At 33.6% G+C, this 22,931-nt stretch overlaps 3 protein-coding genes and 3 long non-coding RNA genes across 6 annotated transcripts; 2 read left to right on the plus strand and 4 right to left on the minus strand.

Moving 5' to 3' along the window:
• The first annotated feature begins 6,950 nt into the window (after positions 1-6,950).
• On the plus strand, positions 6,951-7,563 carry LOC107638058 (uncharacterized). The gene is made up of 3 exons (XR_015880622.1): positions 6,951-7,043; positions 7,271-7,323; positions 7,435-7,563. It is a non-coding gene; the product is annotated as an uncharacterized LOC107638058 (long non-coding RNA).
• Positions 7,564-8,268: 705 nt separating this feature from the next.
• Positions 8,269-11,378, plus strand: LOC148569296 (protein FAR-RED IMPAIRED RESPONSE 1-like). The gene is made up of 5 exons (XM_088485645.1): positions 8,269-8,383; positions 8,855-9,579; positions 9,733-10,136; positions 10,225-11,159; positions 11,246-11,378. The coding sequence occupies exons 1-4, from the start codon at positions 8,306-8,308 to the stop codon at positions 11,064-11,066; spliced, it is 2,049 nt and encodes a 682-aa protein (XP_088341771.1). The 5' UTR covers positions 8,269-8,305; the 3' UTR covers positions 11,067-11,159; positions 11,246-11,378.
• Positions 11,379-12,455: 1,077 nt separating this feature from the next.
• Positions 12,456-13,583, minus strand: LOC148569297 (uncharacterized). The gene is made up of 4 exons (XM_088483048.1): positions 13,134-13,583; positions 12,960-13,046; positions 12,717-12,845; positions 12,456-12,626 (listed from the first exon to the last, which is right to left on the minus strand). The coding sequence occupies exons 1-4, from the start codon at positions 13,581-13,583 to the stop codon at positions 12,456-12,458; spliced, it is 837 nt and encodes a 278-aa protein (XP_088339174.1).
• Positions 13,584-14,069: 486 nt separating this feature from the next.
• On the minus strand, positions 14,070-14,401 carry LOC148569298 (uncharacterized). The gene is made up of 3 exons (XR_015880801.1): positions 14,365-14,401; positions 14,217-14,285; positions 14,070-14,135 (listed from the first exon to the last, which is right to left on the minus strand). It is a non-coding gene; the product is annotated as an uncharacterized LOC148569298 (long non-coding RNA).
• Positions 14,402-14,745: 344 nt separating this feature from the next.
• On the minus strand, positions 14,746-15,138 carry LOC107628473 (uncharacterized). Its single transcript, XR_001617806.3, has 3 exons — positions 15,112-15,138; positions 14,965-15,033; positions 14,746-14,889 (listed from the first exon to the last, which is right to left on the minus strand). It is a non-coding gene; the product is annotated as an uncharacterized LOC107628473 (long non-coding RNA).
• Positions 15,139-16,180: 1,042 nt separating this feature from the next.
• Positions 16,181-22,931, minus strand: LOC110268994 (uncharacterized). The gene is made up of 3 exons (XM_088483710.1): positions 22,913-22,931; positions 16,350-16,625; positions 16,181-16,236 (listed from the first exon to the last, which is right to left on the minus strand). Exons 1-3 carry the CDS (start codon positions 22,929-22,931, stop codon positions 16,181-16,183), a joined length of 351 nt encoding a protein of 116 aa, XP_088339836.1.

Here is a 22,931-nt window from a genome sequence, read left to right on the forward strand (position 1 = left end):
TTATTCTAAATTCATATTTCTGGACTTTACTATGAGTTTGTGTGTTTTTCTGTGATTTCAGGTATTTTCTGGCTGAAATTGAGGGACTTGAGCAAAAATCAGATTCAGAGGTTGAAGAAGGACTGCTGATGCTATTGGATTCTGACCTCCCTGCACTCAAAGTGGATTTTCTGGAGCTACAAAACTCCAAATGGCACGCTTCCAATTGCGTTGGAAAGTAGACATTCAGAGCTTTCCAGCAATATATAATAGTTCATAATTTGCCCGAGTTTAGATGATGCAAAAGGGCGTTGAACTCCAGTTCTACGCTACAGTCTAGAGTTAAACGCCAGAAACACGTCACGAACCAGAGTTGAACGCCAAAAACACGTTACAACTTGGCGTTCAACTCTAAAAGAAGCCTCTGCACGTGTAAACTTCAAGCTCAGCCCAAGCACACACCAAGTGGGCCCCGGAAGTAGATTTCTGGATCAATTACTTACTTCTGTAAACCCTAGTAGCTAGTCTAGTATATATAGGACTTTTTACTATTGTATTAGGAGTCTCTTTGACCATCTTTGGATCATCTTTGGATTAGCTTTTGATCCTTTGATCACGTTTTGGGGGCTGGCCATTCGGCCATGCCTGAACCTTATCACTTATGTATTTCCAACGATAGAGTTTCTACACTCCATAGATTAAGGTGTGGAGCTCTGCTGTTCCTCATGAATTAATACAAAGTACTACTGTTTTCATATTCAATTCAAGCTTATTCCTATTCTAAGATATCCATTTGTACCCAAGAACATGATGAATGTGATGATTATGTGACGCTCATCATCATTCTCACCTATGAATGCGTGCCTGACAAACACTTCCGTTCTACATGCAAACAAGTTAGAATGAATATCTCTTAGATATCTAATACAGGGGACCGAGTCCGAGATATTAGAATCTTCGTGGTATAAGTTAGAACTCATGGATGGCCATTCTTGAGATCTGGAAAGTCTAAACCTTGTCTGTGGTATTCCGAGTAGGATCTGGGAAGGGATGGCTGTGACGAGCTTCAAACTCGCGAGTGCTGGGCGTAGTGATAGACGCAAAAGGAGGGTGAATCCTATTCCAGTATGATCGAGAACCTCCAGATGATTAGCCATGCAGGTGACAGCGCATCGGACCATTTTCACAGAGAGGATGGGAAGTAGCCATTGGCAACGGTGATGCCCTACATAAAGCTTGCCATGGAAGGGAGTAGGATTGATTGGATGAAGACAGCAGGAAAGCAGAGGTTCAGAGGAACGAAAGCATCTCTATACGCTTATCTGAAATTCTCACCAATGATTTACATAAGTATCTCTATCTTTATTTTCTATTTAATTATTATTATTATTCGAAAATATCATAACCATTTAATATCTGCCTGACTGAGATTTACAAGATGACCCTAGCTTGCTTCATACCGACAATCTCCGTGGGATCGACCCTTACTCACGTAAGGTTTATTACTTGGACGACCCAGTGCAATTGCTAGTTAGTTGTACGAAGTTGTGAAACAGAATTAAGAACATGAACGTGCGTATTGAGTTTTTACCGCCGTTACCAAGGAAGGAATGATCACGATTTCGCACACCACTAATCAGTAGCTTGTACCTCTCCCAAGCTTCATAAAGAGTTTCACCATCCCTCTGCCTGAAGGTCTGAACTTCCACCCTAAGCTTAGTCAGCTTCTTTGGTGGAAAAAATTTAGTAAGAAACTCAGTAACAACCTTGTCCCAAGTATTCAAACTCTCCTTAGGTTGGGAATCTAGCCATAGCTTTACCCTATCCCTCAGAGCAAATGGGAAGAGCATGAGTTTGTACACCTCTAGGTTCACTCTATTTATCTTCACAGTATCACAAATCTGCAGAAAGTTAGAAATAAATTAATTTGGGTCTTCGTGTGGAAGACCATGATACTGACATTTTTGTTACACTAGGGTGACCAATTGTGGCTTCAACTCAAAGTTGTTCGCAGTTATAGGAGGCACCACAATGATTTTACCATAAAGATCTGCAGTAGGAGCAGAGTAAGAGTCAAGCACTCTCCTTTGTTCTTCATTCCCATTCAAATTTGCCACATTGGCATTAACAACATTATTCTGATCCATAGTGGATTATGCAGCCTTACAAAGTCTTGCTTGTTGTAAACATCGCCTACAAGTCTTTTCAGGTTCTGGATCAAAGTCTAACAGAGGTTCCTTGTCTCTGTTCCTGCGCATAAACAAACAGAATAACAAGAAAAGATGGGATTCTCTACGTCAGAGTGCAGAGAAGTCCCAGTGAGGTATCCTGTGTAAAATAATAAAATAAAAATACTAAATAAAATAATTAAATAAGTTTCGAAAATAATAACTGTAATTGGATAGAAATTTTCGAAAATTAACAGGAAAAATATTAGTGCTAAAAATTTTTTTTTCGAAAATAATAAACAAAATTTAAATAAAATTAAAACTAAAACGCCTAATCTAAGCAATCAAACAACTGATAGTTGTTAATCACTATCAATCCCCGGCAACGGCGCCAAAAATATGGTGCGGAATTTATAATCCACAAACTAACCGGCAAGTGCACCGGGTCGTACCAAGTAATACCTCAGGTGAGTGAGGGTCGATCCCACGAGGATTGAAGGACTAAACAACAATGGTTGATTAATTTACTTAGTTAGGCAAACAGAAAGTAGTGTTTAAATATTCAACGAGCATTAAACAATCGTGCAGAAATTAAAATAGTAAAGTAAATGGGTTGGGAGTAAAGTATGGATAAGACAGTTAAGGTTTCAGAGTTATCTAATTTTCTGGATTAACTTTTCTTACTAACTATTTTAATCATGTAGGATTTAATTTATGGCAAACTATATGTGACTAGACCCTAATTCCTTAGACCTTTCTAGTCTCCTCTAAAATTCATCAACAGGCAATTCCTTGGTCAATTAATTCCAATTAGAGGGTGATGATCAAATTCCAGTTTATATGCCACAAAAACTCTAATTACCCAAAAATAAAAGGATTATATATCACGTATCCCATTAAATCCAGATAATTAAAATTTAGGAGAATATGTTTTCAAGCTGTTGTTCAAGTAAAGAGCTTTTCCAAGTTATACAAGAACTCAAGTAGAAAGAGGGTCATACTTCCGTTCCACCCAAATTCATAAGATAAAGAGCGAAAACAATTCTTAAATTATAAATCCATACATGAATTAAAATAGAAAAAGCAATAAAATCAATCCATACAAATAGACAGAGCTCCTAACCTTAACAATGGAGGTTTAGTTGCTCATGGTTCAAAGTAGAAAACTAGGATTGTAAATTGGAATGGAATAATGTTGTGTTGGAACCCCCTGTTGGAATCCCTTTATATCTAATCCTAATTAATTTAAATTCTATCTTCTAAAAAAAACTAAAATAATATCTTTTCCTATTTTTAAATAAAATAAAATAAAGTTTTAAATCAGAATTAATTAAAGCAATCAACATGTCTTCAATTGATGGATGGGGACCACTTACTTTGTAGGGTCCACGTCTAACTTGGAGTGGGCATAACCATTCTTGTGTGAATCTCCCTTGAGTCCCTGCTATTCCCTAGTTCTAGTCTGTGTTTCTGGGCCAAAAACTGGGTCGAAACTCGGCCTGAAATCTCCCCCAGCGTTTTCTGCATGTCGCGCTTGTCATGCGTACGCGTCAGTCACGCATACGCGTCGATGGTCTTTTTCACATGTCACGCGTACGCGTCAGGTACGCGCACGCGTCGTTGAGCAGATTCGCTTTTCACGCGTACACGTCATGTACGCGCACGCGTCGCCATCGATAGCTCCAAATCACGCACACGCGTCAGGCCCGCGCACGCATCGCTCCTCGCTTGTCAGCTCCTTGGTTTCTTCTCTTTCTCTGCAGAAACTCCATCAAATCCATCCGAATGCTACTTAAAATAAATAAAATTGCATTAGACTCAAAGTAGCATCCATAGTGGCTAAAAGATAATTAATTCTTGATTAAACTTAACAATTTAAATGCAAATCCACTAGGAAAAGATAGGATAAATGCTCACGCATCATGATACATTTTTTTTTCTGGTTAGAGTTTGGTGCCAAAAAAGGCCCAAACCAAAACACAAAACCTATGCCCCGAACTTGATCTCCCTTCTTTCCCAAAACTGTTGGTTACAGCTTCCATTTCCATGGCCGATGCTTCCAACAAATTGACACTGCGACATCGCCTCCCCATGCGAAGTAAACACAGCTCCCGTACTTCGTCATCACTGTGTCGACTGACTTCGTGCGTTGCTGCAACGCGAACCGCCGTCGTCGTTAGAACTCATCACCATCTTTTTTCTTCACAGCCACTTGCTACGATTCTGTCCTGGCCTTGGCGAGAAATTCTTGACTTTTCTCTGATCGGAATAGCTGTGATACATTGAGTTGGAGTCAATGGGTTGATTTGGGCTTCAAAAAACAAAAGCCAATATTTGTACAATAGGAAAGAAATATTTTTAATAAATATGTATTTCATATTTTCGAATTTGCATTACAATTTTTTTATTATTTACAAAATAGACACCATTAGGCTAAAAGTAAAATTTTCATATAAAATTTGCACATCCAAAAAACGATAATAAAGCAACTTGCACTTTTGTCGCATGATAAAAATTTTTTACACGTATCAGTTATATAAAGGGGACAACAAAATAGAAAAGACGAACTGCATTATTCACTTCATTCTGCTAGGTGCAGGTTATAATTCACCGTGGAAGAATTAATTAGTATAGTTTTGTTTTTGGGTTGGGTCAGTTTTATCATTTCCCAAAACAACAATTATTATGTCCATGTTTATATATGTCACAGCCCATCTTATTATCATTGCTAAAGTGCTAATTGCCTAATGTTATTTTATTTACCATATTTATTTATACCTGTGATTATTTTAATAAATGAAATAAAATATCTCATTGATTGCTTACTTTTGTTTTATTTATTTCTCTTATTATTTTACTTTTTATTACATTTTTCATAAATGATGTTATAGTCCTCCAAATGGTACAAGAAGAAACTATCTTGTTGGATAAAGATTACAGAAATTTTTTGTGTGTTCATTGAAACATCAGGAGTGGAGAAAATAAATGATTTTTATTCTTCGGTCCTAAATGGTTTCCCATTTCTTGATTGAAATTTGTGACACCCTAAATCATATATAGAAAATCTAAATGTGGCATAGCCCTACAAGTACAACTTTGCAAAGTATGGAACTGCACTAGTTTTCATGTACTAGACCCTTAAATTGTACTCCTCTATTAAGTTAAACATAAAGGTGCTTAATATGGTATTTAATATTGGACCCAAATAATGCTTCCTCCAGGTATAACTTTTCGTATCTTATTTTTGACTAGAAAATAAGCTATTTTTCAATTCACTTAACCTAATTAAATAAATTGTGTGAATGGTTTACTTGTATACATAAAATAGAAACTTCTTACATGTATGTGCAATTTTATTTTTATGTAAACCGTGGGAGCTAACCACGGTTTCTAGTTTCAATGTAAACCGTCCAAGATTAGGAGGGTTTATGGTTGGAAGAGATTGGGCATAATCTGTGGCTACCTACCACGGATTAGGAAGAAAAAAAACTTAGGCATAAACCGTGGTTGTTTCCCACGGTTTATGAAGAGGAGGCCTTTAACGTAAACCACACTCTTGGCTACCACGGTTTACGTGTTAAGTAGTATAAATACACAATTTGTTGATGGTCATAACGGATCATTTGTGTTGAAACAAAAATATAAAAATATTATATTATTGTTGAATATCTTCCCTATTCTTAACACTTATTTGTAATAATTCTTAATATTTCTCTAGATCTAATATGTCAACTTCTATGTCTCTAACTAATAAAATTATTAAGATTTTCTTAAAATTTCATTTAATTTCAAAACAAAATTGTAATTTTTTATTTTTTATTTTTTTCCTAATATTTTTAGGAAATTAATTTTTATGTTTTTTAAATTATAAATTTGAGATAAAAAATAAAAACTTTAATAAATAATAAATTATTAATAAATAAAAATAAAAATAAAAATTTTATAAGTTATTTATTTTTTAATGTATAGAATAATAAAATTTAAATTAATTTAAGTATGATACTAAAATTATTATGTTGTTATTATATGTAACAATTAAGATAAAAATTTATAAATATTTATAAATTTATTTATTTTTTTAATCTTATTTAATTTGAAGTAGATATAAAAATTTAAATTTAAAGAACTATTTTTCTTACATAATTTTAATTGTTAATTTTTTTAATTTTATATTTAATATGTTAAATCATATTTTGTTCTATTATTTTTTAAAAAAATTTTATTTTCATTTTTATTATTTTTTACTATTCTCCATACACATATTTATTATTATTTTTTTAATTAAGTAAAATAAAAATAAGCAGAGAGTACTACATGTACTCCATAGAACAAAGAAAAAAAAGACAACATGAGTAGAAGTTATGTGTAGAATAAAAAAAGTAACTTATAAAGAACAAAAAAAATTAACTAATAATTACATTTTTGACCAAATTTTAAGACGACAATTATATTAAACACTATTTATCAATAAGATTAAGATGGAAAAATAGAAATTGGACACCAAACTCTACTATTCACTTTATATATTGTTATAGATTGTTATTGTTAGTAGAATTATTCTTGTTGGTATTATCGTTATTTCTATTGTGACAATAATCTCTTCACCAGCTTGAATCTCACTCACATATATATAGCAGGATTGGTGTGGATCTGGCTTCGACATCAGAAGCAAAGAAAGGGTAATAATTTTATGTTGCTTAATCACACATCTGGATACGTGTGAAAAGCTATCAATTTTCATCGTGATTCTTTTGATTTGTGAAAATTGACCTTAATTTCTTTTTCTGTTTCAATCAAAACACAGACACTCCCTGGTCCTTCAAAACTTCCAAAATGGAACTATCATGGTTCTAGCACTCGTCAAGCTCCTGCTGAAGATAGTGAACTCATCCTATAGTATGATCCATTACCCTTCTTTTTTTAAATTTAAATTTATTTCAACTTTAGATTTTAGATTTTCTTTCTTTGTTAGCTTGTCATGTGTTTGCAATCAGAATTTTGGAGGACTAGAAACTAAAAAACAAATACATACTTTACTTTTCTATTTACACTCCTATCCTTTCGTTGGTATTTCATTTTCACAAGAAACTGATGAGTGGGGTTTGTTTTTTGTGTTGAACAAGCGAGCCCACAAGCCATCTTCAAGGACCCATTCAGGAGGGGAGAGAATATTCTTGTAAGTCTCTTTTTCTTTTCATTTCTAAATACTGGTTTCAATTATTGGGTCAACTTTTCATTAACCTTGTAGTTGAAAAATAAAATAAATAAAAATTGTATATTTTTTTAGGTTATTTGTGATGCATACACCCCATCTGGAGAGCCAATCCCTACAAACAAGAGACACAATGCTGCCAAGATCTTCAGTCACCCTTATGTAGCCTCTGAGGAACCATGGTATATATAGTTTGCAATTTAATTTTCAGTATTTTTATTTTTAAATTTTGTTTAAAAAAATAGACGTGAAAATAAAAAATATTAATTTATTATTTTTACTATTTTTTCTTTCACAAAATTTAAAAAACAAAAACTAAAAATGGCCTGAAATATTACATTCCCATGCCACTTCAATAATATTTTCATTTTAAGTTCTTGAAATTCTTTTTAGATAGGAAAATTATAAGGTACATTGATCAATATACAGATATTTAATTTTAATCACAAACATAGGGACACTTAGTTTTTTTCTAGTGCAATGAGAAGTAGCTTCACAAAGTATTAAATGGCTTAAAGTTTTACAGGAGCTAATTATCATTCTTGTAGATTTGCAGTCTTTCTCACATAGTTAATAATCAATTTTTTTTCTATTTCCGTGGCGGAAAAGTTCTGGGCTTGTATGCTTTACAAGTTCATTAAACAATAAAATCAAAATATGCGCTGCTTCAGGTACGTTGATTACACGCGCTATATAACATCGCGCGTATATCTAACTACCAGATTTAAAATATTTCTTTCCCTTTTCGTTTTCGTTATTTTGAGATTTCGTTGTTCTTCTTCTCCCGCGTCTTCCCTCCTTCTTCTCCATTGTTCTTTTCTTCTCCTTTTCTCACTAGCATCTTCTTCGTTTAGGTTACCTTTGTCTCTCTCTGCAACTCGAGTTTCGTTTTCTATTTTTGATTTGTTGTTTTCCGAAATTAAAGTTTGATCTCGTTTTGAAGATAATGGATCATTCAACCTCAGATTGTCAGCTGAATGCAAGCGAAGTGGATTATGAGTCAAAATCTAACGAAGTCCCTGAGGTTTGATTTACATAGGATTAGTATGAATTTTCTTTCAGTAATTTGTATAGCATTGTGTAGTTGAAAAATTGCTGAACATTGACTGTGAAAGTAACACGTTTACCTGAATCTGTCGATTCAATGTATTAGTTGTGATTAATTACCTGGAATTTGTAGCAGACGCTCGGGTGTAGATCAATTCTTGTTTGGGTGTATTTTAGCTAGAAGTGTGGGTGTATCTACACTTTACTGGTTTTTTGTTATTTTAATTGACTTGTTGTTGTTCAGGTGTATTATAACAGACATGATTAGGTGTGTTTTTAGTTTTTGAGATGGTGTATATCTGCAGGCTGTGTATTTACAGTTTATGGCTTTAAAAGTCATTCTGTAGTTGAGTTGTTGCGGTTCGGGTGTATCGTATTAGACATGATTGGGTGTATTTGAATCATATCTATGGGTGTATTTACAGTTTTGACACGGTGTATTTTGCAGCCTCTCTCAGTTGTTGATGACGAGCTTGTTCCAAAGGTCGGAATGACCTTTACTACCCTTGAAGATGCTGGAAAATTTTACAGGAACTACGCCAAGGCTGCAGGTTTCTCTACAAGAGTTCGGTGCACAAATAGGAAGGGAAACGAGATTAAGAACCAACTGATTACATGTAGCAGAGAGGGAAAATGGAAATCTAAAATATCTCCGACCGAGAAGACCAATCCGACAGCCGGTCTAAACTGTCCTGCAAGAATTTATATACACACATTGAAGGATGTCGGTGCTTGGATCATTTCAAAGGTTGTGCTGGATCATTCACATCCCTGCTATCCAAGCAAAGCAGAGATGCTCAAACAGCACAGGGAACTAAGCATGTCCATTCGTCGTACGATAGAGAATAACGAGGAGGCCGGTATCAGACCAAGCAAAACCTACCAATCATTTGTTGCGGCTGCCGGGGGTCACCGCGAGTTAAATTTTATCGAAAAGGACGTGAGGAATTACATTACCAGGGAAGTGTGGAATGTTTCCGAACAAGAAGATGCAAAGGAATTCGGGAAATATTTGTTAAGAATGAAAGAGAAGAATCCGAATTTCTTTTTTGAGCTCCAACTCGAAGAGGATCAATCGATTAAGCTGGCTTTTTGGGCCGATGCAAGAAGCAGAGCCGCCTTTGAGTATTTCGGAGACGTCATTTCATTCGACACCACCTACAATACAAACAGGTAACAAACTGTCCCTGTTTATGATGCCAAATTAATTTATTTTTACGAATCCGCAGTAGAGGTGTATATTGGCTGTTTCATTGGGTGTATGCGAAGCATTTGTTAGGGTGTAGCTAATGATTTTGCATTCTGGACCATGGTAATTTGTTTCAGGTATAATTTGGTCTGTGGTTCTTTTGTCGGGGTGAATCACCACGGTCAATCAACACTTCTCGGATGCTCTTTGATGAAGAACGAAGAAATTGAATCATTCAAATGGTTATTTCAAAGCTGGCTTCGTTGCATGGGAGGAAACGCTCCGAAAGGGTTTCTCACCGATCAGTGCGCATCCATGAAAAGGGCTTTAGAGGCCTGTATGCCAACAACAGTTCACCGCTGGTGCATTTGGCACATCATGAAGAAGATTCCAAGCAAATTAAACGGGTACAAGGGACATGCCGATATCGAACAAGAAATGAGCCAAGTTGTTTGGAACTCCCAAAGCAAAGACTCATTCGATATGAATTGGAACGATTTTCTGCTGAATTTTGGTCTTGTGGACAACAAGTGGCTTTCAGGTAATGTCTTTTTAAAATCTGCATCAGAGGTGTAAATTGCATGTTTTCTCGGGTGTATTTATAGACTGTGTTTGGGTGTATTATGCAGATCTGTACGAAGACCGTCACATATGGGTTCCTATCTATCTGGATCACCATTTCTGGGCAGGGATGAGAAGCACACAAAGGAGCGAGAGCATGCATTCATTTTTTAACAAGTATATCACCCGGAACAGCTCGCTTATTCAGTTCGTCAAACAATACGATAATTGCCTCAGAAGCAGGGAGCAAGCAGAGAGAGAATCAGATGCTGCAGATTTTCATACGGTCATACCGTGTGCAACCAAATCCTGCATTGAAGCTCAGTTTCAAGATGCGTACACTCACGCAAAGTTTAGGGAAGTCCAAGCGCAATTCAGAGGAAAGGCGAATTGCATCACCAGACTAAAGAATTCCGCTCTAGGCTATTCAGTATACGAAGTCGGAGAACAAGTTTCCAGCTCAATATTCAACAAGTTCGTGGTTACTTACGACTCGGTTGCAGCCGAGGTAAAATGCCATTGCTTATTATTCGAGTCGAGAGGGATACTGTGCCGTCACCCACTAAGCGTGTTAAGCTTTGAACAAGTAAGCCAAGTGTCACCGAGATACATACTGGAACGATGGAGCAAGAAGGTAAAGAGGCGACACACACACATCAAGAGCAGCCACGACGAGCCACTAATGGAGCCAAGAAGCAAGAGGTTCGACCAATTGGTTTTTCGTTCACAAAATATATGCGAATTTGCCTCCGAATCGGAGGAGCTGACTGCAATTCTGCACCATGCGTACGATAACGTCATGGCCGAGATGGAAGCATTAAAAGCCAAAAGGAAGGGGACATCTTCTTTATCCCACGAAGACGCCAACTTGGAATCCGTTAACGAGCTTCAAAGCCCGCCAAGGATTTGAACAAGAGGACGTCCAAAAAACAGGCTAGGTTCAAAGCTGGAGAAACAGATCGCAAATGCCACAAAGAAGAAGAAGACGAAAGTTTTAAGCGAGGTAAAAGTAATGTTCTTTAAATTTGTGGCGATTGAGTTTATTTTTCTCGTTAATAGTTTAGGTAATGTGTGTGTGTTATATTTCAGATAAACCTGTTTGATGCTGCATCAGCGGCGCATTCAAATTGCAGCCAATATCAAGGACACGTTATGAGTTATCAGTTTAGGGTACCAGCAGCAGGGGATAACTCCTTGGGTGTATAGTTTTACAGAATATGGGTGTAAAAGCAATGTTATTTTGGGTGTATTTTCGTTAATTCACAATTTAGATATAGACACATATATAGATATATATAAAACAAAAGCTGTAAAAATTCTCAGGTTATGGGTTTATATTTGATTTGATGTTTTTCTTCATATTTTAGTACATGTAATTCATACATTTTGAATACAGCGCAGATAGTTTGGGTGTATATTTTATACAATCTTGGGTGTATTATTAGACTTGCGTTGGGTGTAACAGTTTATAATTTGTGTTTATATATGCCTTGATTTTTTCCTTCATATTTTACCACCTGTAATACAGCTTTTGAATACATCACTGACAGTTTACCAGCAAAGATATTTTAACTATGGGAAAAAATATACATGGAATAGAAGTTGTTGTTAAATGGCAAATATTTACATCATTTGTTCAATTTACAAACTACCAAGCAGATGGATTACCCAGTTTCTATATCAGCAGAATTAATCTGACAAAACGGACTCAATAATACAGAGGATGGCTTCGACAGCCTTATAGCACTACTCTCTCTAATTGCCCGATCTCTCTGTGTATTCATCTCACTGAATAGTATCCGGGAAGCGTACTCCACTCTATAGTGGTCCACCTCCTCCTACAATAAAAAAGTATATTCTGTTTAAACAGCAATATTAATTCAGTAAAGTAATACAGAGTTATATGGTTCTAAAGACAGTTACCTGTGGCCAATTATCCCATTGATACTTCCCCTTTTTGATGTTTTCCGGCTCAATTATCTCCATCCACTTCATAACGTACACAGCGCAGTCATAGCTGAAAACGAAGAAAATAAATTACAAATCTCATTTAGGAAAGTTTAATGTTCAGACTCACAAATTTATACCTTGTTTTTTGGCCTGATATTTTAACATATGGTGATTTAATTTCCTTCTCCCTCTCCCCTTTCTGAAGAGGTTCCCCGCCGGCATATGTTATCAATCTTGAAAATACGTATCCCTTAAATACGAAAACAAATCAGTAATACACCCGAATGAATGGACAAGATACACCCAACTGAATAGACAATATACACCCATCACAACTAACAAAATAGACCTATCTATTAAAGTAAAGAAGACAGAGGCAACTTACAGTGAATTTATTAATGGCCTTTCTCTCATCGGTGGGAGCTTTTTTGTGTAGCGGGTCAAGTATTTGACATTTCCGCTTTCTTGTATTTATCAGCCATAACCACCAATGCCCCGCGTAGCAGACAGGGGCAAAAATCTGAAGGATTGCCACACATGAATAGTGTGTTATTTTATTTTGCAAATAAGTAAATAAGCGTACTAACAAATTTAGCAAACGAAAACTTACATATGGGTGCGAAGTCAATTTTTTTCTATCTATGAAGGGAATGAAACTCGGGTAGGCTTCCACCCTGAATTCCTTTTTCGTTTTCGGTGATATGAATTCCCCATTTGGGTGATCCGAAAGTGCCATGCACTGCAAGAATGGGAAACAAGAAATGAAATACTAAACTTACACCCAATCGAACGTGAAAAATACACCCAAATCAATACAGAAAATACACCCGAAGTTCGTAGAAGTAACACTTACCACAATATCGGGGGGGAGACAGTATATTTGTTCTTGAAATCTCTTTTCATTTTTATTGTTGAGGATGAGGCAGATGGCAGATACAATCTAGAAATATATGCCGAAATCAATTTTACATTAATAAGCATTGTAATTGACTTTGGTGTAAAAACATTAATCTTATTATAATATTACCTGAGATTCTATATCACTTTTTTCCTGGAGGGAAGCAAGGTGCATTCTCATCAAAATGTATTTTCCTTGGCCAATCAGAGTGCACATTTCCTCATACTCGTTAGTATTGCCATCTGCATCTTCCTTCAGTCTTGTCCCCCAGATGTAGCACTTTTGTTTCATATCATCCGTAATTTGATATAATCCCCGAGGAGTTTCAAACTTTGCAGAACTTTCTCCCCCAGTCTCCCTCTGAATTTGTGGACTTGTGTTTTTTCCCTTCGTCGCGCTGCTTGCTATTCTTTGGACCAAACTGTCCAATTGTTCTATCAAATTCGCAGCTTCTGGAGATTTTTCCCTTTCTGTCTCCTGCGTTGACGCCCCCTCCTGGCTTGAATCAGTCAATCCAAGGCTGAATGATGGCACCCCTGGATCTGTTTTAGGAACATAGGAAGCTGTCCGTGCCATCATCAACAGGGCAGCAGCGTCTTCTGCGTCTGGATGACTGCGTCATCATGTATAAGAATAAGAATAAGAATAAGAATATACGGATGATAAGCAAAGATTGATTTTAGTCTGATGAACTTATATTTTAGTTGGAGCTGGGGGAACCGTGGGTGTGGTCTCTTGAAGTTGTTTGGGGGTTTCAGGAGTGCTGCACAGTTACAAAAAATTAATCACGGCGTAAAAGAAACTAATCAGGAACAATATACACCCAAACTGTTAGCTAATATACACCCAAACTCCAAACAAATATACACTCAATACTATTTCTTACGTTTCTGTAGTCTCTTCAATCTGTAGCATAGGGGTTGGTTCAAAATCTGTCTCAGTGGTTGTTTGGGATGCCGGCACAAAAACCAGAATCGGGACTCTAAACAAGAAGAAAAATGAAAGGTTAACAACGCCTTTGAAAATAATAAGGTTATAAGGTTGAAATATTATTGTAAAACTCACATTGCAAGCGCTTCGGACGGTGTCTGTTCCCTCACAACCATCATATTCGAATCAGACGGACTCAACCTAAAATACACCCAAAGAAATTCAAGAAATACACCCGAACAATTCAAAAAGAAGACAGGCTTTGTTTTTTTGAGAACTTACATACTTGCAGTTTTTGCTTTTTTTTCCTGCCTTTTTTTTCTTGAATAAAATAATAAAGGGCTTTTTTTTCTAAAAAAAATATATACAGAATTAGAAGTAGAAGGGTAATAGAAGAACAAAAGTAATGGTTATTTAAAAGAGAAATTACATGCTCTGTGACGGCTGGTTTACACTACTCTGTTCTGTGTGTCCTTGAGAGGAAGGACCATCACTTCCCAAGTTCACAGCCGGTATTCTAAAACAGATTTCATGTTATTCAGACAAAATAAGATACAGGTATAAAATACACCCAAATGAATGCACAAGATACAACCAACCGAATGGACAATATACACCCAACACAACAAAGTTAATATTCCAACTTATTAAACAACATACACCCAACTTGATCCACACAATACACCCAAATGGTTCCACAAGACACACCCAAATCATGATAACAAGATTTTATTAAATAATAAAGCTTCTTACGTTTCAGACGACACATAGCGACCTTCTGTCGATCGCAGGTCAGGTTGGTTCTCGCTGCGAAACAAGAAACAATTATTAGCATACAAAACACAACAAAATATGAAATAGACAGCCCAGCAAGACATACCCCTCTGCAGCAGATTTATCAACGTTTTGCCCTAGCCATTCATCCAGTTCGTCACTTGATATTTCATATGTCTCACTACATTCATAAAAGAAGATGTTAACAAAAATAATTACGACGATAGACGGTAATATAGCTTACGAGGTACTGTACCCGTCAAAGTATTGGTCTTCTTTAGGAGGTGAATCCTCCACGAGAACTTTTTTCTTTTTTGGTTGTGTTCTGGGTGGAAAAAAAAGAGTACCAATCAGAAATAAAAAATTAATTTTATCACAGAATATTATGCAAAGAAGTGCTTACTTTTTTGGTGTTGTTTTTGTTTTTTTCTTCTCCTTCTCCTTCTCTGCAGGTGATGATTCTTCGCTCCTATAAGTTAATAATAGACACTTCAGTTAATACACGAAATCTTTATAATGAAGCCAAAAGAAAGGAGTAATAATTTCAGGACATTACTCATCACTTTGTTCAGATTCAGATTCTGAATCAGAATCTGGCTCCTCTTGCCTCTGCTTTCTTTTTCTGGAGTCCATTCTGGAAGGCAAACAGTGATTATTTAGAACATACTAAAAATACACCCAACGTGATCAACAAAATACACCCAACTCGAAAAAGAAATTACACCCAAGTATGGTACTTACTTTTTCCACTTTTTGATGGGGTGTTTTCTTGCTGAATCCTCTGAGTCTTGTTGAGTCTCAGACTCAGAGGTAGAAGTGTCACTGTCAGTAGCTGTTTCTGTCTCCGAAGACGATGTTGGACTCGCCTTCCTTTTTTTTGTTTTTTTTATTTCTTGTTTTTTTTTCTTTTTTTTCTTTTTTTTTCATTTTTTCTCTTGCTCTTGTCTCCGCCATCTTCACAATCCCCTAAAACATGAGATATTTTAGCTAGCAGCATTCAGGTAAATAAAATACAAGCAACATATTATGTTTACTTACCAAAATTTCTTCTCTTTCTGCAGTCATTCTTTCCACCAACTGCTCCTTAGTCCAGTTGGCAATCCAAGGCTTTGGTGGTCTTTCAGCCCTCTTCTTGCCTTTGTTTTCAGAAAGATGAAAGTATATTATCATGAGAACAAAGAGGCAGCCATCAATTGCCTTCTTCTTCTTCTCCTGGTAGTCTGTGATGCCTTTGATCAAGAAGGTCAAAACATGCCCCCCCCAGTTTCTCTCCGATATGCCGTCCATATTAAAAATTGTGGCCAGGTGCACGGGTGATATTTTGTTTATCGTCGTTGGCAAAAGGAACGCCATCTGTATGTAGAGGATGAATATCCTCTTGAACATCAGGCGTTCCTCTTCGCTGCCAACGCCGATTTCCATCATTTCATCGGTAAGACTTTTGAGGGTCTTACCCTGGAATCTTCTATAAATTATTTTGTCATCATCAGAAGTTGCTTATACTCAACTCTCTCAGGAAACAGATTTTCTACAAAAAGGAAAACAACAAAGTATCAAAATCGGTTCAAACACACCCAAGCATCAACCTTAAATACACCCATGCATGAACTTAATATACACTTATAATTTTGAGCTAGTTACCTGTTGCATTGATGCCAAGCGCATCACCTATTGTCTTTGGTGTTATTTGGAAAGAACCATATCCTGTCTTCAGTCTGTTCTCCCCAAGTTTGAAGTTGTTTGCCAGTTCCCTTAAGAGTTGGTGATCCACCCTTAGAGGTGGGACGTGCATCAACCCACCAAATCCAAGATCCCTAACAATTGCCTTCTTCTCCTCAGTCATGTTTCTGAACTTATCACTCAGGAGATGTGTGGCACACTTAAGATCCTTTGTTTGGTTTCTTGCTGCCATTTTGTCTGAAACAAGAAATACACACAAATATACACCCATTAGTAACAGTAAGATACACCCATATGTAAGAATCAGATACACCCATTGATAACAGTGAGATACACCCATTGATATTATTCAGATACATTCATATATATCAGTCAGATATCAGTCAAACATGCTTCAATATCAAGCAACATTACAAGGTCTAATAACAGTAGGATACACCCATATGTAAGAATCAGATACACTCATTGTTAACAGTGAGATACACCCATAGATATGATTCAGATAAATCCATATATATCAGTCAGGTATCACTCAAACATGCTTCAATATCAAATTAATTGAGATATCAGTAAGATACACGCATATATGAGTCAGATACACCCATTGATAACAGTAAGATACACCCATATGTAAGAATCAGATACACCCATTGATAACAGTGAGATAGATATTATTCAGATACATTCATATATATCAGTCAGATATCAGTCAAACATGCATCAATATCAAGCCACATTACAAGTTCAAGCAGTATACAACCCCCAATCTACGGAATAAACCCCCAAAAATCAACAACAGTAGCAAGAGAACTTAGAACAAGAATGTAGAACGACGTAGAACTTAGAAGAACGACGTAGAACTTAGAACAGTGTAACAAAGAAGCAAGAATAATAGCACAGTAAACCCTAGAAGAACGACGTTGAAGAAAACTAAAATATACAGTAATCTTAATGAACTTACGTTGAGTGTTGTTGCTTCGTTTTCTCTTCAGATTCTTCACGGAGAGTTTGATGTTGTTTTGATGAAGGTTTCGAACAACGATTTGTATATTTTGAACTTTGATTTTTGCTCGAAAATGGGAGCGTTTCCTTGTTTTCGAAGCGTTTTGAGAAGTGGAAGAAGTGGAGGAAGTGGAAGAGTCTGCCATACGTAACCGTTTGTGTTGAGCGCGTGATTTTGACGCGCCATGTTATGCTTCCTTATGCGCGTGTCTTCGATTTGGGCTGGACCAACTTGGATGCTTGTATACTTGTATGTGTAGCAGGCCCGTTTCCGTGGGAGGGGGTACGATCATAGTAATTAAACAACATTAAATACTACTTGAAAGTCAATAAAAAACATTAAATTTCTTGTACCAAAGATCAAGTGTATTTTTTGTTCACAACCAGTTAATGTACCGTACACGGTACGGAATAATTAATAAAAATATAATAAAAAATTTTTTCTATTTCCGTGGGAGGGGGTAGGATCATAGTAATTAAACAACATTAAATACTACTTGAAAGCCAATAAAAAACATTAAATTTTTTGTACCAAAAATCAAGTGTATTTTTTGTTCACAACTAGTTAATGTTCCGTACACGGTACGGAATAATTAATAAAAATATATAACTTTTTTTATTAAAAGAGATTAAACAAAAAAAATATATAATAATTATTACTATAAATATTTTATAAAGTTATCATTAAAATTAAAGTCTAATTATTTTTAATGTTAAAAATATTTAAAAAATTAGTATTTGTCTTAATTGATTTAAATTGATTGAGTGGTCATCTCACTTATCTACTTAAATAAGTATTAGAGTTTCGAATTCCGTCTTGTCTATGTAACAACTCACTGGTTAGTGGCAGACCCTTAATAAATGGAGCTTAAATGCGTGGAGAATTAGTTCTCGACTTGCCGAGTTGAAAAATACATTGAAAGAAAATAGTATTTGTCTTAAAAGTAGAACAATTCTCATTGATGACAGCAATACTTATGGAGATTTGTCTTTGTTAAAATTTAACTGTGACAGTTTTATTTATTGGTATCATATTCATTTAGGAAATCAAATAATATGATCAACTTGTTACTGCCGGTTAAAATTTTATATTTTATGACATGATTTTCAAGCTTCTAAACTTATAAACTTATGTCATTACAAAAGCTACTAGATTGATTAATATTTCTTGGTAATATTACTAAAACACCGTCGTTGAGTATATTAGTTTGTGTAAAAAGAAACTATAATACCTTTTCTTATTCAATATATAATTTATTCTATTGAAAAATGAATTATTATTTCTAGATTGGTAAATATTTTTTTTCTATTTTTATATCATTTTATTTGACAATAATTGCCATTAAAGAAAAACTGAATGACTATACTATCTTATAATATGATGTACAAAATAATTTTTTATTTCAAAATTAATTCTGGTTAGTGAAAAAAATTTAAAATATTTTCTTACACAAATTTAAATTTAAATTGAATTCAGAATTGATTAACAACTCACCTTTTTTAAAATTTTAATAACAAAAATAAAATTAGTTAGCTACAAAATATTCAACATTTAATAATTTTAATCATTTAAATTTTAATTACTAAAAATTGAGTTAGAAATTAATTATAACTTAACAATTGATAATATATATATATATATATCTAACATATAATTTATTTTTTTAACAGAGCTAATGTATAATTTATTGAGAATTAATTTATTGTCTAAATTTTTTTTATAAACTTTGTAATATGTGAAAATAATGATCTTATTTTTTCTTATTATTTAAAAAATTATTCATAATTTTTTATGTAATTAACTTAATTAATAACCTTTATTATTTTTTTCTACCAAAAAAATCATGTTTATATTATTTGTATATTTTTTTAATACTAATAAATATATAAGTATTTGTATTATTATATTTATTGTCTTAGATAATGGTTTAAGTTACTTATTTCTTATGTTAAATAATATAAATTATATTTTGTATATTAAATTCATCAATTTATCCATATTAAGAGGAGAAAAATTATGCAATAGATCGTATGTTATAAAGATTAGTTAATTTACATATAAATTATTTTTAGAAAAATAAAGAAATAATTTATCACATATAATAATCCTTGATATATGTAGTGTCATGTATATGTTAGCATGATCTATTTTAATTATGTGAGTGATTATTATTATTCACTTTTTCATTAAGATAGTAAATAATATTTAAAATTAAAAAAGAAAAAAAAAGATAATTAGAATTTTTTTAGTTTGATTATAAAATCTATTGTAAGTATACCTAACTTTTATATATCCTAAATATAATCATATTTAATAGTATAGTATTTATTACAGTAATGACTCAAAATATTAACTCAAGCGAGTAAGATTAATCTAGGTCTATTGTTAGGATCCTAAAATTCGAATTAGGTTCATTGTCTTAAAACCCAATGTAGATAAAGTTCACGTGTCCTATATATCTCAAATCGGCTCAAATTGAATTTTCGTTGTTAGTTAGATATAGTAATAGATAGATAACCGAAACATATTAAAATATTAAGAATAAAACTAAAACTAAATATTAAGAATAAAATTAAAAAAAATTATATTTATACTACTATCTTATAATTTTTTTAAATAAAAATAAGAAATAATATATTTATAAATAAATAAAAATATTATTAAAATTGAATATCCAGATAAAACAAAAATAAATTATAACTTGTAAAAACAATTTATAAGATTTGTTACACAAATATTAAAATGTATGAACTGTGATGTCACTAACACAAATATAAATCATACAATATAAACAAATGTATAAAAGTAAAAATAAAATCTTCAAACTCAATCAATGTAACAATAAATAAAAATTTTGTTATTTATCTACTAAACGCGGTAGTAAATACTGCACAAAATAAAATCATATTTTTATAAATATATTTACACATAACTAAAAAATTAAAAACAAGCACAGTAAACAACATAGAACATCAATAGTAAAATATAACCTAAAAAAATTACTTAAATTAAAAAAGAACATGAATGTAATGAATTATAATAAATTTATATATGAGGAGTAAAAATAAAATTAAAAATAAAATAAAGAGAATAATTAAAAGAAGTAAAAGAAGGTAAAATAAATAATGTGTGGAATAAATAAAAAAATGTATTGTAATAGAAGATTAATATAATCAATGAATATAAAAGATAAAAGAGAAAAATTTAAATACAATCTCATTAAACAAATTTTAAGAAAAAAAATTTGAAGAACCTATTAATCAACATTTATAAAAATATTATAAAAAATTTAAAATGTCTTTAAATAAAATAATTCTATTAATTAAAATACATAAAAAAATAATTGATATAAAACAAAATTATAAAAAAATTTAGCAAAATTAAGATAAAAAAAACAAAAATAAAAAAAAGTACAAATATTATACCCGAATCATAAAATAGAGAGAAAAAAGGGATAGAAAGCACATTCTAATTATATATAATTAAAATATATTGTCGGATTATTAAATTAAAGAAACTGAATTGATGACTAAAAATAATAAATTCTGATGACTAAAAATAATAAATTAAACTAAAGAAAATTTAAAAATATTATCTGAGAATATAGGAATCATAGAATATATAATATAGGAGTATATATACATTAATAACAAAATAAAATCGTAGCATATATGTAACACCCTCACTATCAGAAGTCACGCTTCCGGCTGCGCTACTCTGATAGAAGGGAGTATTACGACTACTTTACATACTAAATACTAAAATAGAAGCCTGTGACTCGACACTGTATCGCTGATTTCCTTGAAAACCGGAAATAAACACTTTATCTTAAGAAAAATACAAACAGGCATAGATTCATATACAAGACTCCTTACATAATAACTCATAATATAATATACATATAAAACATACAATTCCTATCCCTCTTACAAACTTGTAATAACAAAGACGAGGGAAGAAAATAATCTAATTAATACAACATATCAACTAAACGCAGTATAACTCTTCTTAACGCTTCTTCATCCGGTTCCTGAAAAGGTAAAGCTGTAGGGGGTGAGAACCTAACCACACAGCCTCACCACGGAGTTTCAAAGTTGTCATAAGAAGATATTCAATAAGAAAACTGTTTTCAAGCTCGATGATTATCTTTGCCTTATGAATCCTTTAAAACCAATAGGAAATCGTTCAAAACCCTTTTCAAAGAAACAATGTTTAATCTTTCAGAAATTCGAAATCTTTCCTTTCTTATAAGAAAAATCTCAATCAGAAATCAACCACGCAATCAAACAATACAATCATCAATTCAGCATCCAAGTTCATTCTCAAATGTAGCACGCAAGGACAAACACAGGCAAGACAGACAAGGAAAGCACAAGTAGGTAGCAGTTACAGCAAATAGTTCAAGTAGCAGTTAAGAATAGTTTAGCAATTAGGCAAACCAAAACAAGTTCAAACCCAAGCAAAGCATACAAATGCATATGATGTATGCCTGTCCTATGGCTGATGAGGCTCATCTGTCGGTTATCCAGCCAACCCGACAAGTCTGAATTGTACTTAGACTGTCCCCCGACGTGCATCCCCAAGAGTCTATGCATAGCTTTTTCTCAAATAATCAATATTACTCAATGGGGGTAACATTCCCGGGAATTTATATAGTGCCCGGTCACACACTTACATCATAGGGTCAACAGAGTATCGAGTTTTCAACCTGGTACACGTGGTGGCAAGCCACAGCACTTAATCCAGGGAACCTCGTATCTCAGATATTTCAAATTCATAAGCCATATAAATAATTCGAAGATCATATCTCAACATTCTTAACATCATAATCATTCATCAATCCAAATCTCATTTCCAACTTCATTCAAAAACCATATTTCAAGGAAAATCCTCATCAATCCTCATCATCCTTCTTTCCATCCCATTCATTAACAGTCCTAATTCAAAACATAATTCTTTCTTTGATAAATAAATCAATCTTGAAACATAGAACATTTAAAAACAAATCTTTTTAATTAATTGCCTCAAATAAAACTTTCAATTTTATAAAATTTCGGCAGCATTTCCTTTAAAACTCGGACACTGCCACCCTTTTCGGGTCCCATCCAAACATTTCTCAAATCCTTTCTCAACCGTTTCCAAATCTCAATCACTTTCCAAAATTTAACCAATTCCAATATCAAAGTATTCTCAAATCAGCCCAATTCCAACAATAAAACTCTTTTTAAAGTCAAACCAGCTCAAGTATTAAATTATTTATAAAATTAGACCGACTCAAAATCAAACCGGTTTAACTTCAAACCAAGAAAAAACCACTTTTCATAATAATCAAGTAAATAACTTTCCAAATCCATTTCTTATCAACAACCGTACTTCACTCAAGCAATCAAGCATCCAATAATCCAGTCCAACAATCCATTACATCCACAAGACAAATATAATCACAAAAGTAAATCTCTTTGCATCAATATCTATTTATCACAACTCTGTAATATAAAATAGATTTTAAGAAAACCCCTACCTCGACTCGTCGAAACCAT

The sequence above is a fragment of the Arachis ipaensis genome, chromosome B4 (genome assembly GCF_059453495.1).
Source record: "Arachis ipaensis isolate K30076 ecotype BB chromosome B4, ASM5945349v1, whole genome shotgun sequence".
NCBI classification, from domain to species: domain Eukaryota; kingdom Viridiplantae; phylum Streptophyta; class Magnoliopsida; order Fabales; family Fabaceae; genus Arachis; species Arachis ipaensis.

Bases quoted from the DNA above. Each gene is read 5' to 3' on its own strand.
- LOC148569297 (XM_088483048.1), bottom strand. From the start codon at position 13,583: ATGATGGCACGGACAGCTTCCTATGTTCCTAAAACAGATCCAGGGGTG. The intron at 13,047-13,133 runs GTAATATTATAA...ATATATTTCTAG, and splicing joins AAAGTGATATAGAATCTCAG to ATTGTATCTGCCATCTGCCT. The intron at 12,627-12,716 runs GTAAGTTTTCGT...GCAATCCTTCAG, and splicing joins AATTGACTTCGCACCCATAT to ATTTTTGCCCCTGTCTGCTA.
- LOC148569296 (XM_088485645.1), top strand. From the start codon at position 8,306: ATGGATCATTCAACCTCAGATTGTCAGCTGAATGCAAGCGAAGTGGAT. The intron at 8,384-8,854 runs GTTTGATTTACA...TGTATTTTGCAG, and splicing joins AATCTAACGAAGTCCCTGAG to CCTCTCTCAGTTGTTGATGA. The intron at 10,137-10,224 runs GTAATGTCTTTT...TGTATTATGCAG, and splicing joins GGACAACAAGTGGCTTTCAG to ATCTGTACGAAGACCGTCAC.
- LOC110268994 (XM_088483710.1), bottom strand. The intron at 16,237-16,349 runs GTAACTAGCTCA...TCCTTTTTGTAG, and splicing joins GCTTGGCATCAATGCAACAG to AAAATCTGTTTCCTGAGAGA.